Source organism: Alexandromys fortis, unplaced genomic scaffold (genome assembly GCF_014885135.2).
Source record: "Alexandromys fortis isolate MF-2015 unplaced genomic scaffold, M_Fortis_MF-2015_v1.1 scaffold_64, whole genome shotgun sequence".
In the NCBI taxonomy this organism is placed as follows: Eukaryota; Metazoa; Chordata; class Mammalia; order Rodentia; family Cricetidae; genus Alexandromys; species Alexandromys fortis.
The window spans coordinates 1858960-1873563 of record NW_026067976.1 but is presented as its reverse complement, the minus strand read 5'-3'; the positions used below and the strand labels follow the sequence as shown (position 1 = coordinate 1873563).

The 14604-nt window shown below is 45.6% G+C and overlaps 2 protein-coding genes across 4 annotated transcripts in view; one reads left to right on the top strand and one right to left on the bottom strand.

The window, feature by feature from the left end:
* The window catches only part of Mllt3 (MLLT3 super elongation complex subunit), a 259546-nt gene extending 251308 nt beyond the window's left edge, over nt 1-8238 (bottom strand). Inside the window, exons 1-2 of one of the 3 annotated variants that reach the window (XM_050157371.1) lie at nt 7960-8238; nt 6422-6602 (exon numbers count right to left, since the gene is read on the bottom strand). In XM_050157371.1, coding sequence (XP_050013328.1) covers nt 6422-6602; nt 7960-7971 — 193 coding nt within the window. In that variant the 5' untranslated portion in view covers nt 7972-8238. Of the gene's footprint in view, nt 1-6421; nt 6603-7535; nt 7731-7959 lie in introns of those variants that run through there. The other 2 variants (XM_050157369.1, XM_050157370.1) reach the window with 2 other exon arrangements.
* Focad (focadhesin) overlaps nt 1-14604 on the top strand; it is a 1203139-nt gene that overhangs the window by 832033 nt on the left and 356502 nt on the right. The window lies entirely within an intron of this gene.

Here is a 14604-nt window from a genome sequence, read left to right as displayed (position 1 = left end):
AAAAAAAAAAAAAAAAAAAAAAAAAAAAAAAAAAAAAAAAAAAAAAAAACAAATCCGAGTGCTTTTTTACTTGACTGTCTCCCCTATGAAAAATCAGAAAATCATGAAAAAATGAATGTCAAGGCTATCCATTGCAAAATTATTCAAACTAAAATCAAAATAGGGAGCAATCTGAAGGTTCAAGATAAATCCACACTTAATATAATGTTATAAAACTGAAGAGCATAAAGAAATGATTTTCTATGAAAGTGGAAATGATCATCTGTCTATCCTCAGAACCAAGGTGTTTTCTAATCACTCCAAAACATCCTTGCTGAGTGAGCTAACCACTAGGCTAGGTAGGTAAGTGTGTATCTTTAACCCCTGAGGCAGATGGATCTCTTAGTTCAAGGACAACCTTGTATACACAGAGTTCCGGTTCAACTACAAAGTGAGACCCTATCCCAAAATAAACAGATACAGACAGATAAAAACTACCAAAGTAGTTATTCTGTATTATTATAACATAGACATTATACATAATGTACATATTCTAGTTACATATGCATTACATGCTTATTTTACACATGTTACATATTATATACAATATATGCAAAATTATTACACGTTACAAAATATATTAAGACATTAATAGCTAAAACATGTACATACGAGTAGACAGATACAATACCTGACTACAGAAGTATTAACAAGCTATCTATGAAATTTTCAAATAACTTCTTTCTCTGTATTAGGCTTTTTTAAATAAATGTACATATGTCTATACTTTAGAAAAGAAACATGATTTTCATTTAAATTTGAAATGATATGAACACTTCATAAAGGCCACTGTCCAATTGCAGCAAGCAATTTCCTACTCTTTTAAAGATTTATTTACAGACAGGTGGAGGTGCACGCCTTTAATCCCAGAGCTAGGCAGGTGGAGGCAGGCTCCTCTCTGTGAGTTCAAGGCCAGGCTGGTCTACGGAGAAAGTTCCAGGACAGCTAAGGCTAAACAGAGAAACCCTGGACCCCCCCCCAAAAAAAAAGTAAATAAATAAATCTATTTATATGTCTCTGTGTAGGTCTGTTTGAGATTATGCAATATTTGTGCAGGTTTGCCTACAGAGGCCATAAAAAGGTGACAATTCCTCAGCACTGGAGTTAGAGGAAGCTGGAAACCACCAAGGTGGTGCTGGGAACTGACCCAGGGTCCTCTGCAAAGACAACCAGCACTCTTAACCTTGAGCCATGATTCCAGCCCAGTAATTTCCCATTTTCTAAAGACATCTCTTTGAGTGGCACAGATCAGCAAGAGATGAGCAAGGGAGGGGGAAAAGGAAGAGGGGAATAAGGAGAGGAGAGAGGGGGAAGAGGAGGAAGGAGGAAGGGGAGAGGCAGGGAGACAGCATCAGCTGCGCCCCCTCTAAGGTAAAATCATAAAACCAATCGGTGCCTCACCATTCTTAGTTCACAGAGAAAGTTCTCTGGGGGCGTGGGCTCACCTAAAATAATTCCTGTACTAACAAACCTCTGTATAAGACAAAGAGCACAGTATCAGACAGATTGTAAAGTCACCTATAAACTACATCCAGCCGAACTCCAACTTGGAGTCCCCTCTTGTGAAAGGAAACAGTGGAATAACTGTTGCTCCCTTGGCATCCGAGGAGGGAAAAACCTTGTAACTCCTGCCTTTTCTTCTTCTGTACCACGAGTATTATCACTGGCAACAGCAGTAATGACTACAAAGGGCACTGGCTGTGTACATGGTAGACTTTCTTTCCATGTCAGACTGTATACTTAATACCTAGTTTATATTAGTCCAGGGTGTCCTCTGCAGACTCCGCTGTTCCTCAGACCTATTTCTTGGCACGGTGACACATTTTCACGGTGGCTCTGAGTTTCTCTGTCTCATTCTCAGCAGTACACAGTATATCTGGGACTGTGTAGCAGGAAGCAACACAACTGAATACAACAGTGGCTCCAGTAGCCACTGTTCATACTGATAAAACCAGACATCAAAGACACGTGTACCACAAACGCATGCTACTTCTCACTAACTCTTGTTTAAACAATCTTTTTCATTAAAACAGTATATACTGGCAGATCATAGGTTGGTTATTTTTACATAGAAGGGCTCTCAAGTCTGATCTGTGAGAATATAGTCTGAAATTTCCTAAGTTTAAGAATGATGGCATATCTAACCTTAGATTTATAAGCTGTAGTTCTACAACTATTCTCACAACACAAATTAATTAAAAAAAGAAACAACAACAGAAAAACTGGTGACCCAAGGGATAGCCTAACCCAGCCTTGGCCCTTAGTCCTCTTCCCATGAAGCAACAGTACATCCATAGTTAAGGATCACTCTTACATGACCACATGCTAGTCTAACGGGGGAGCTATTCTATCAGACTGTACTCCAACTTCAGTCTCACAGAGTTCTATGTGATCATCATGGTCTTTTAAACATAGGGGATTTTCTTCAAGTAAAATCCTGTCACCAGAAGCACCCCCTCAAGGCAACCATCGGCCCAGCATCCAGAACCTCTGGGGAAGCACATTCCTTAATGGATCACCAGGACAAGCTGCTTCACCAGCTAACAGCTCTTTAAGATGTCCTGACATTTACATATAGATTTGCCACTTTTTAAAGATTCCCATCATTTACGTGCACTCATTTGAAGTCCCCTACTTGGCTTCCTTCCTAATTTTTGCTTTCAAAAGTCTCAAGAAATATTTGATCTGTTTGCATACTTGCGAAGTCGTACCTACTAGAAAATTCCTACTAATCTGCTGGGTTCAGTGCTACAGACGTGTGGAAATCACAATCAATTTTAGCCAAATGCCCTCCAAACTTTCTGTGCCCAGTTGACACCCGCCGCAGAGGAGACCCTCCAGCAGCTCATCCGTCAAGTGGCTGTCAAGTGGCTCGGGAAGGTGTTCACGCTACTTCACCCTGTGCGCTGGTCAGTGTAATTCCCATCAGAACCATAGGCAACTGAGATTCACCCATCCTTATTCCTTTAGTTTGTACATTTTTCAAATGCCTCCAAAGACAAAATACACAGGATATATACAAAGCCCTCAACGAATAAACCTTCAAATACTAGGCACCTCAATAAAAAGACTTGTCCAAATTACTTAAGAGACACAAATCAGAGCTAAATAATACAGCCAATCATGAATGCCTAAACCAAAAGGAGCTGTGAAGGTGTACTGATTATCTTTCATCTGCCCACTCAAGGGACTAAAGGTGACAAATAGAAAGCCAGCAAATCATACCAGTGGCCAAATTAGCTTTCATAAAATAATAAGCAGCAGCTTTCACATCATAAATGTCAATAGAACAGATTGCAATAGTAAGGATGGCCATAATTGGAAGTTCACTGGAACTTAGATCTGACTAAAAATGAAAACATTAATATTTTAAATGGAATGTTTTGAATATAACTATTCATTTCAGTCATATCAGACCAGCATAAATCTTTGGTAATAATACATAAGCTATGGTCTTTTCCTGCAAATAGATAGTCTGAGAATGCATCAACTCTGACCTGCCTATTCTTCATTAGCTAATGGATATTCTAGGCTTCACTGTTTCATCAAAATCTCTTTCTAGGACTGCGTGCCAGTAGTTTTAAATTAAAGGTCTCCCACACATCTTTGTGACAGAGTAAAACCTCATTAATTCAAATCCAATTAGCTCAATTCTGAAATAGTATATATAATTCTCATTTGGCAACAAGTTGAAAATACTATAATTTCTTCCTCTACAAGTTCTCATAATATTATTGTGAAGTAAAGGAAATCAACCTGAAAATCAATTTGCTTTTCTAAACCAAGGATTACAAAGCTAAGAACTCATCCATCTTCATGGCTGAACAGTTCATGCTCAGATCTGGGGTTCCTCCGCTTATTAGCTACTGTACACAATGCAAGGGCATCAACTTGTCACTGCTAATAGTTTAGAGTCTAAGCATTCCTTTAAGCATACTGGATTCAGAGCGCTCTCAAATTCATTTTTGCAGTTCCTCTGATTTCCAATCAATTAAACTTTAGCCTATCAATTACATCCACTATATAGCAAGACACAGCATCTTGAAAGACACTAGTAGAAGCCTTATAAATGCCTGGAAATCTTACTCTCCATCTATTCTTATCATTTTCAAAGATTTGATAAGTCAACAAATGGATCCCCGGATTAAGCTACATGCTTGGTGTACTTGAGTTTACAACTAGCTATTCCCAACGAACAGTGAAATCTCTAGCAATCTGAATCACAGTAATTACAGTGTGACAAGGTACCTCCTGGGCGACAGAAGTTGGCATTGTTCCCAGGACTTGTCACATCATGGGAACCACACAACACAAATAAAAAATCCAAAAATAAACATTTTAAAACAATGGCTTATAGACTGCATAAAGAAGAAACTCCGCAGTTGAGAATTAAAACTGTAAAGTCCAATCAACAGACGGCCCTCACTAGAGAGATGGAGAAGACGTGGCTACTGCCAAGGGCTCAGCACACCTTGCAGGTGACTGCCATGTGAACAGAAACCCGCTTCCCTCGGGCTGGACCGAAGATCATTCAGTATGGGAACCACAGGGCAGCATCACCACTCAACCCACAGACGCAGAGAAATGGGGGTTAAGTAGGAAAGAGGGGGGCTTCGATTTTATGGGCCAATTAGTTTATTATCAAGGTGCCCAAACAAAGTTACCTTAAGAGCAACACTGTCTAACAACTGAGTTGATTTCCCCTATCACAACAAATACTGCTTTTTAAAATGTGTTTTGCTTTAAAGTGAACAGCAGCTAAGTTGCAGGAGCAGAGTACCAAGGAGCTCGGAAGGTGTTTCTTTTGTTTAAACTCCTCTGCTGTGGCTCTCCAGACTCAGGAAGAGAGAGAGAGTCCAACTAACATCCTCCCCACTCACCTGCAGGCAGCCTGGCAAGGCACATTCTTATCATGGCTTGGAGGAAACACAAATCAGAGCATCTGTCTATATGTTCATATAAAATGCTAACAGATGCTAAGTGTTACCTCCTATAGGGCCATGTATATTCCTAGCTCTGTTAGAAGACGGAGGTACTCCTTAACCATTCAACAAAGCCTATCCGAATTCCAACTGGTCAAGTTTCGGAAAGGAGCTGTAAACCTAACCACTAAGCACAAACCTAAGCACAAAACCAAAATCCTACTTCCCATTACACAAGCACTGAAAATGAAAATAAACACAGAAAACACAAACTCCGCCACCTCAAAGGGACACATCCTTTCTCTTTCCTTTATTCGGCCCCTGAATGTTCAATAATTTCCACATCACTCTAAGCAGAATGGATTTATTATGATGTTACTCTAAGAAACTGCAGGAGTTCTAGATGCCAATAAAGATTACGGATCAAATGGAAGATAACTACTAACCATTGTGTCGACTTAGATAAATAAAGCTGCACACAAACAAAGCACCTTATTGTATGTGTACTGTTGCCTCCAGTAATCCAACTAAAGCAACCAGACAGAGCTTTCCAGAGGCAGAAGGGAATGGAAACCAGTATTTTTCATAGCCTCTTCAAACATCGTTTTAAATGGCATCCCTTTTCTGCACCCACCCAAACCGTCCTGCTTTTTTATTGAAGACGTTGAGGACCACTGAGTCTCTGCAACAGTATGCAAAAACTCAAATTTACGACTGAGGATCAAGGTGTAGAAAGAACTCATAGGCAAAACAACATCATTCCCTGAAACTTGGCTTTCAACCTTAAAGGAACGCCCCCTCCTTCCCTTGGGGGTCCCAACCAGAAGACACTTTAGAATGTGCACCATATCTACTGGGGCAGTAAAGTGCCAAGGCGGGAGTGGGGAGTAAGTCCCAAACTAGGAAAATCCAGGCTGAGGTGAGGTGGATGGAGGCTAACTCCCAAAGGGACAGTCTACAGCAACTGGCACCTAGTGGCTCAAACAGAGGCCACAGGAGCCTAGAGAACTGACTTCTGAAAACGGAACAATAACTCCCTCCAATGCATTCGTGGCTAGTAACACAGGTGAATCTCAATTTCTCCAGGAGGGGAAGAAAAGGCGCAAAGTGTTTATTCCCTTCAGCCCCACTCTCCAAAGCTCCAAACCCAGTAACTAATTGTACCTTCCCCAAAGGACCCACAGCAACCCAAGAGGGCTGGGATGAATAAACATGCGACACCTGACGGTCCTTTCTCTGCGCTGACTTTCCGGGAGCCCCAGTCGACTGCTTGCGCGCGCGCGCGCGGGCGGCAGCAGGGACCTGGCCAGCAAGACACCGCGCCCCCCCCCGGGTCCCAGGCTAGACCGGCAAGCGCGACGCGGGGGGCGGGGAACGGTCCGGGGAGCGCCCGGGCCCGCGATTGTTTCCTCTGGAGCAAAGACATTTTTTATCAAGTCTCTTTTGTATTCGAGCCCTACCTCTTTTTGGCCTAGGGAAGCTTTCGTGCAAGTGGAAGACGACTTTCTCCACAAAGTGCTGGATGTTACTGTGCTCCGGGCCGCGCACGAACACCATCCAGTCGTGGGTGAAGCCCTCCACCGTGGGTTTCTTCCTCACCTGGGCGCGGTGCCCCAGCTCCAGCTTCACCTGCACGGCACACTGCGGGCAGGGGGAGGAGAGACAGCCGTGAACAACAGGAAGGCGACTGTTCGCTGCTCAACATTGCGCCTGACATTTTTTCCCTCCTCCTTGAAACGCACATAAAAGGAAACGGCAGTGCCCTCTGCATCCACGTTTCACGCGCGTGGGCGCGCACACCCCACACCCCCAGATACACCGAGCCGGGCCGCAGGGGCCCCGGGCGCCGCTGCACAGCGGCCGGGATTGTAACGGAATGTTACCCCTAGTCGCGAAGGGGGTCGGGGAAAGGGGAGAACACGACCACCACGGCAAGCACAACAAACGCGTCGGTAACAAATTAGGAGACAATCAGGAGGAAATGTCGGGGTGCTTTCCCGGCGTGGGAGGGGGGGGTGGCTGGACTGGGGGTCTGGGGGTTCTGGCGAGCCCCCTCCCCGAAAGTACCGCGGCGACAGGCACACGCCGAGGAAGTCTTTGTGTACGTGTGTGTGTGCGTGTGGAGCGCGGTGCCAGGCGGAATGGAAACTACGGGCAGCCTCTGCTGATGGGCACAAACTCCCGTGTTCTTTCTTACCACGGGGTTCATGCACAAGAATGAGCCGTCGTCTCACTCTCACACACACACACACACACAAGCCCGCACGAAAACACGCCGAGGCATCCATAACTCAAAGCACCCCGCACCCCTCAGCGATCAGCCCCCCACGACCGGCGAGGCCAGCCCAACACAGCCCCCGCTGCACACTTTCAAGAGCCAAAGTGGTCGCAAACTCCCTCCTGCCCCCCCCCCTCCCGCCTCCCCGAAAGCCACGAAACGCAGAAAGGCAGGGCTGCTGGCGGACCGCCGCCGAGCCCCGGTCGCGCACACCGGCCGCTGGGGCAAAGTTGCGAGCAGCCCCGCCGCTGTCAGCCCGCACACTCGGGCTCACGCGCGCGCCGCGGAGAACGCACCATCGTGGCGGCCGCGGCGCTCGGCGGAGGTGCGGCCGCAGAGGCTGCTCGCCGCGTCCCCGGACCGTGCCCGCAGCTCCCGGCGGCGGCGGCGGCTGAAATATGGCTGAGTTATTATTCGCCTCCTTTCACCGGGTGTGAGTGTGTGTGTGCGCGCGTGTGAGCCAGAGGGAGTGTGAGTGCGCTTCTTGCGATTGCAAAGAGGCGAGGCGGGCGGGAGACGCGGGGGGGGGGGGTGGCGGCGAGTGTGCGAGTGTGTGCGCGCGCGCCCGGGGGGGGGGGAGGGGGGAGAGGCGGCAGCTCCCCGCGAGCAAAACCAACCTTTCTCTAATTGGAACCGCGGAGCGCTGGCGCTGTCTGGGCTGCGGCGGGGCGGAGGAGGAGAAGGAGGGGGGCTTTTATTATTATTTTTGCATGTACTTACCGAGCTAGCCATGCCTGGGGGCCCGGAGGTTTGCCGGGGTGTTGTGTGGTACCCCCCTCCCCCGCCCCCTTCAGCTGTAATTCATGAAGAGGCTGCTATGAATGAGAGCGCGCCCGGGAGCGGAGGGTAGATGGCGGACATGCTCTGCCTTGGCCCCCACCCCACCCCGCGCTCTCTCTCTCTCTTGCTCGCTTATTAAACTCAGCCCCAAAAGCAAAAGCAGCAGCAGCAGCAGCAGCAGCTCCGGGGCCAGAGGATGAGTCCGGAGCATGCGCCGTGGCGCCTGACACCCGGGCTTCAAGCCTCTCGGGGCGGAGGGAGGGCGCGCGGGCGGGGCGGAGCGCGCGGGGAGGCCGAGCGACCGAGCCAGGGGGAGCTCGAAAGAGCCAATCAGCAGCCGCCTCCCGAAACCCCGGCGGCCCGCAGCGCCACACTGGAACGCCTCGCTTAAAGTAACAGGTTCCTGCTGGGGAGGGGGGGTAGGAAATGGAGGGAGGAGGCCTGGCGCGGGGGGAGCGGCCAGCTGGGGAGCCATCCCGGCCCCTGTGCAAACTCCGTTCGCCCTACAATAAAAAACGGATTAAAACTGCTGGAATGTGGCCACTGCCTGGAGCCCCCAGCCGCCGGAGAAGGGGTTGTTAAATCAAATCTTTGGCGGTAGTGAGCACGTTTGAGAAGGGGGAGCGGGCTTGCTTTTACTTTCCACCATGGATCTTTGTAGGTTTGTGCTGAAATCGCAAGAACGCACACCCAAACAAACTTACTTAAACAGAGAGCGAGAGAAATCCACGCGATCCAAAAAAAAAAAAAAAAAAAGGAAAAAAAAAAACTCCAAATAGCAATCTCGGGACTGAACAGTCCACCAGTCCGCGGCAATCTTACGTACGCCCCCCCCCCCCCCCATCTACTCCCCAGGCACCAGCCCACCCCGCCCTCTTGCCATCGCCACTGAAAATTTAAAAAATGAACGCGAAACAAGAATGCCATTTCCTTCCTGGGAAACGCCTCCTGTCTTGGTTATCCCGAGCTGAGAAGCGGCACAAAACCATACCCAGGTGAAAGCGAGACACCTGGGAGTGCCCGGTGAAGACCCTTTGGGAAGCAGCTTTCCCCGATGTTTTCCTGGAGAGACTTCCCGGCTGACAACCTGCTGGGTTGCATCAGGGTCTGTCCTCTAAGGAGGTACGAGGCGACTGGGAGCCTTAAAATAGATAAAGTTAATACTGACTGTAATGTGCATAAATTGGATTATAATCTTTAGGCATATTGGTGGCAGCCAACGTAATCCATCTCTGAGTATTAATCCATTTAGGCTCCCGGGTGACAACCCCTTGCAGGAATGTTCCAGAGTCGCTCCTCTACAAAGGCTTCAGCTCCGATTGTATTTTGTCTCTGTGGCCGTGGATAAAATATTAAGACATACGTGGGGCGAAAAAAAAGTTACTAGCTTCCTCTAGAAACACAGACAACCTTTAAAAAGGAAACGGATAAGATCTAGACGAGATACGAAAATGAAAGATGGGTGTGACTTTGTGTCGTTGAATAAAGTTCTTGTACCTTTCTGGCTTTTAATTCCTTTCTTGAACTGCTGTGGTGGTGGTGGCTGGTTTCCGGACTTTATCTTTTTATTCACTACCCTTTTTCTCCGGATCGCCAACTTCTTTACTTCTTTTCTCCCAGTCCTTTTCTCTCTCTTCCTCTTTCTGACACAACTTTGTTGTTTTCCTCATCCCTCCACCCACCCCACCCCCCACCGTGCCCAGAGACCATGAAAGACAGTCTGGCCCTTGCATTGAAGACTTCCGAATAACGGGAAGGAGGTTCACTGGGGCCCCAGGTTCTCCATGATCACGTTCAGTTCTCCCCACTGCTCTCAATGTAGATGTCTGGAATCAGAGAGGCTCAACCACTTCCAGCCAAGCCCAAAGCAGCAAGTTTTCAACCCTAGTAGTGTGGTTTTCCTAAACCTGTGTCTCCCATCCTTCAGGACCCTGCACAGAGGGGAGATGCTATCTGAGGGGGAACTTCAATACAAGTCCAAGTACATATTTTTCAGTCATGTCTATCAGCGCATGTCATCGTGTGGTGTGTGTGTGTGTGTGTGTGTGTGTGTAAGCACTAAGTTTTTGTATACACACAGACCTGCTCTGTATGGTATACAAGTGAGGGGTGACTATCTGCTCCTTACACCACTTGTCAAAAGCCAAATTGTAGGGACAACTCTGAATGATGAGATCGGAGCTGAAGATTATATGATTATGACTTCAGTGAAGTTATTTCTAACGAGTGGTGACCATTCCGCATCGGCTCCGATTCCAGATTGGCTCTCTGTGTGTTCTCTCCAGAAACTGTACCTTGTATTTGTAAGAGGGAGTCTCAGCCCCCCCGCCCCCCCCCCGTGTGTGTGTGAAATGTATCCTCATGTACTCTAGCAATCACAAATAAATCATAGCCTCTGACCACTGAGTCTTTCCCTAACGTCCTTTCTTTCTCAAAGAATGCTTTACAATCCCTGAAAGTAAAGTAATTCCCAGTCTGCAGATGCTGGAGATTTAAAATATGCCAGTAGATGGCGCACAGAGCCCTTCCACGACCGTCCTTACGTGACCCTCTTCACAACAAAAAGACTTCAACCAGGAAAATGAAAAAGAAAACACAACCCGGAATACTCTAGGTTCAACTTTGAACAAAGGAATTTACACCAGTCTTTCCATTCTTTATTTGTAACTGTTTTAATAAGTTGACTGTTAACAACAATAAAATTGTGATAGCAAATGTACTTCCTGTCCATTTATTTTGAAAATCTTCACAGTTTGGGATATAAATGTGGGAAATCAGTACTTGATGATATAAGTGTAGAAAACGCACTCAAAACAAACAGAGTGGCGGATTCCAATTGGGGAGCTGAAGCAGGAGGCTCTACATGTCAAGCAAGGCTAATCATACTACCCAGCAAACCTGGACTTCAGGAGACATTTTCGCAACCACAAAAATGTAACAAAGAGAAATTTTAAAACAAACATCGATGCTAGATATCAATAAGATAGGAGTAATTAAAACGAAACTGTCAATGATAAAAAGCATCTCCTGGTCCAAATAAAAATTATCACATGAATATTGTAATGTATAGTACAGTATGAGATTGAGTTATTCTAATGAACTTCCGGAAAGGCGATGAGCATCAAATTAAATAAGAACAGTGATGAAGAATGAAAAAGAACATGTGTGTATGTGAGCTTAACTCCTACACTGCCGCCACCACGCCACTGGTCTGACCCCAGACTTTGCGTCTCATTGCTTTGCTAGTTTGGAACTTCAGACCAGTTTGGATGTTTCTGCCAGAAGGAAAGGAAAAGATAGCCTTTCAAATGTTGTTAGGGTGTTATAAAGCACCCGACAATAGATTTCACCTACTTGTTGTGACGGGTTATTGGTACACAAACTCCACTAATCAAATCAACAAAAATTAGCCACTGTCTATACTTTGCTGTACGGATGGATATGTCAGGGGAAAAAGAAGGGCCATGGAAAGCTACTAGACAATAGAACAGACAGTAGACATTTTGCTAGCTGTACATTCAGAATAACTAAGGGTTTCCCCCCCCCATTATGATCTATCTTGTTTGTTTGCTTTATGAAATACATCCACATTTACCAAAACTGGGCCATATGTCAAGGACAGAGATAGAATCTAAGACTATAAGAATGATAGGGGTCTGGGAGTGTAACTCAGTTGGTAGAGTAAATGCTGAATGTCCTAGGTTTGCACACACACACACACACACACACACCCATAAGCTGGGTGTGGTGGCACACACTAGTACCCCCTACACTCAGTGGGAGATGGAAGCAGAACTTAGAAGTTCAAGAGCATCCTTGGCTACATAAGGAATTTGAGGCTGGCCTGGAATGTTTGAGAACTTACCTTTAAATAAATTAATAAAAATAAACTAAGAATGAATGCTGATCTCTAATGTCACAAAGCCCACGACTTCATGACACATAGAAAAAATTTCACCAAAGCCATTTCTTTTTTAATTCCATAGTACCTAAGTTTGAGATCGTTATATATGTCACACATAAGCAAACGACAAAGAACGTTCCCACAAACAGTCAGCGGACAAGAAAAAAGTAGCAGCAGGAGATAAAGGCTAAGGCTGTGACTGTGTGACTGTTGGCCTCTGTTCCACCTTTTAATACCTGAGAAGGGAAAAGGATTCAGCAGCAAATTCCTAAGATTCTTTGCCTTGAACTTAAGTATTTCTTTCTTTTTTTTTTTTTTTTTTTTTTTTTTTTTTTTTTTTTTTTTTTTCGAGACAGGGTTTCTCTGTGGTTTTTGGTGCCTGTCCCAGAACTAGCTCTTGTAGACCAGGCTGGTCTCGAACTCACAGAGAACCTCCTGCCTCTGCCTCCCAAGTGCTGGGATTAAAGGCGTGCGCCACCACAGCCCGGCTGAACTTAAGTATTTCTATGCTCACTTTCTTGGAGTTCCTTTAGGGGAACACAACTCCCACAAGGAAAGGAAGCTGTCTTTTCAAGACGAGAAGCTGAGAAACATGTTTCTTATGGAAGTTTTCTTTTGGAACATTACATGCTTAATGTGATCTCTAACTCATGGTTCCAGTGTGTTGGGAACATACTGAATATACTTTGAAATCCACTCCACCACCTAGTGTAAAGACAGCTTCCAGACATAATCAAGGCACCAGGCTTGTTTAGCCCACAGAGCCTCTTTGTGTGTAAATTATTCCCCAAGAGTCATTTAAGTCCCACATTTATACATGCAGAACACAAGTGCCTCCAAAGTAATAATTTATTAATTTGGTAGGCTGTATCCCTAATTTAATAAATAGCACCTCAAGGCCTGAAAATTAATCGAGGATGGTATGTAGGCTGAGCACTCGGAAGCACTGTAAATATTGAGATCCTCTGATAGGGTGTGAATGAAACGGTCTCCCTAAACCCACGGGAACCTCAGTGCAATAGCTGTAGGGAAAATACACATTCAATTGAAACAACTTGCAGGAAAACTTATCTCAAAGCTAGGACATTTTCCGACAACTTGAGTCTTTCTTCATCTCTCCGCAGATTGATGGGCAATTTTCTGTAATTGGGCTTCTGTTGTTGTTGTGTTGCTGTTTTGGGGACAAGGTCTTATGTAGTCCAAACTCATGCTACACCTCGGCTCTTGATCTTCTGTCTGCTATCTTCCAAACGCTGGAGGACAGGCATATGCCACTGCGTCATTCATTGCATGTATGTGTATATTCGTATATCTGCGTGTGTGTGCGCGCACGCGCGTGTGTGTGTGTGTAAAGTCCACAGGTCAGTATTATGCGTCTTTCTTTGTCATTCCCCTCCTTGTTTCATCAGAAAAGATCTGTCCATAATCCTAGAGTTTATCAATTCTGCTAGGCTGACCAACCAATAATTTCCATGGACTTACTGTCTCTCTCCACTACCAGTGCGTGTGGGGGCTTTACAGAAAAGCACTTCATATCAAGCTTTTATTCAGGCACTGAGGATCCAACCAAAGATCCTCATGCTAGTGCCACAGACATTTTATCAACTAAGCCATCTTCCCGGGTTCTCCATCGTTTGTTTTTATCTTATTTTTGTGTGTATGGCTGTTTTGACTGCATGTATGCCTGTGCACCACGTGTATGTCTGGTACCTGCAGAGGGTTCAGATCTCCTGGGATTGAAGTGGCAGATACTTGTGAGTTGCCATGTTTGTGCTGGGGATCTGACTCGGGTTCCCTGAAAGAGGAGCTAGTGCTTTCAAACTCTTGAGCCGTCCTTCTAGCGCTTTCATTCTTTATAATTTTGATCTCTTTAGTTTTCAGGGGGAATTTCGTTTATTTTCATATACCAGTTCACCGCTTCGATTTGTATATAGTGAATTGGAAGTCAAAATAATCATTCTATCATAAACATAAACTGTATTTTGCCTTATTGAAAAAAAATGGGGAAATAATTAGGCCTAAAAATTCATACAGATGCCAAATAATAGATTAAACAATAGAAAAGGAAGGGAGTGATGGAAGGAAGGAAGGAAGGAAGGAAGGAAGGAAGGAAGGAAGGTCTCTCTGCACTAAATGGTGTGACAGAGGCTTAGAAATACAATACAACCTCTAAGAAGTGTGTGATTTCTAGTAAGATGATCCTTCTAGTACGATCAGGTACCTAGGCTGAATTTCAGTCCTGAAAAATCCACAGATATATTACCCACTCTGTAGATAATCCACAATGGAATGGTTTGTGTGGATTTTTTTCATGTAAATTTATGCAAGAGGTGGGGATATAGTTCTATTAGTACAGAACTATATGGGTATGACTACTATCTGGGGCTGCACAAAACCAGGCTGGCTTCAAATTCACAGACATCCACCTGCCTCTGCCTCCCAAGTGCTGGGATTACAGGTGTGTGCCACTGCCGCCTGGTTTACTTTTTTTTTTTTTTTTTTTTTTTTTTGGTTTTTCGAGACAGGGTTTCTCTATGGCTTTGGAGCCTGTCCTGGAACTAGCTCTGTAGACCAGGCTGGTCTCGAACTCCCAGAGATCCGCCTGCCTCTGCCTCCCCAGTACTGGGATTAAAGGCGTGCGCCACCACCGCCCGGCCGCCTGGTCTACTTTTATATCACAT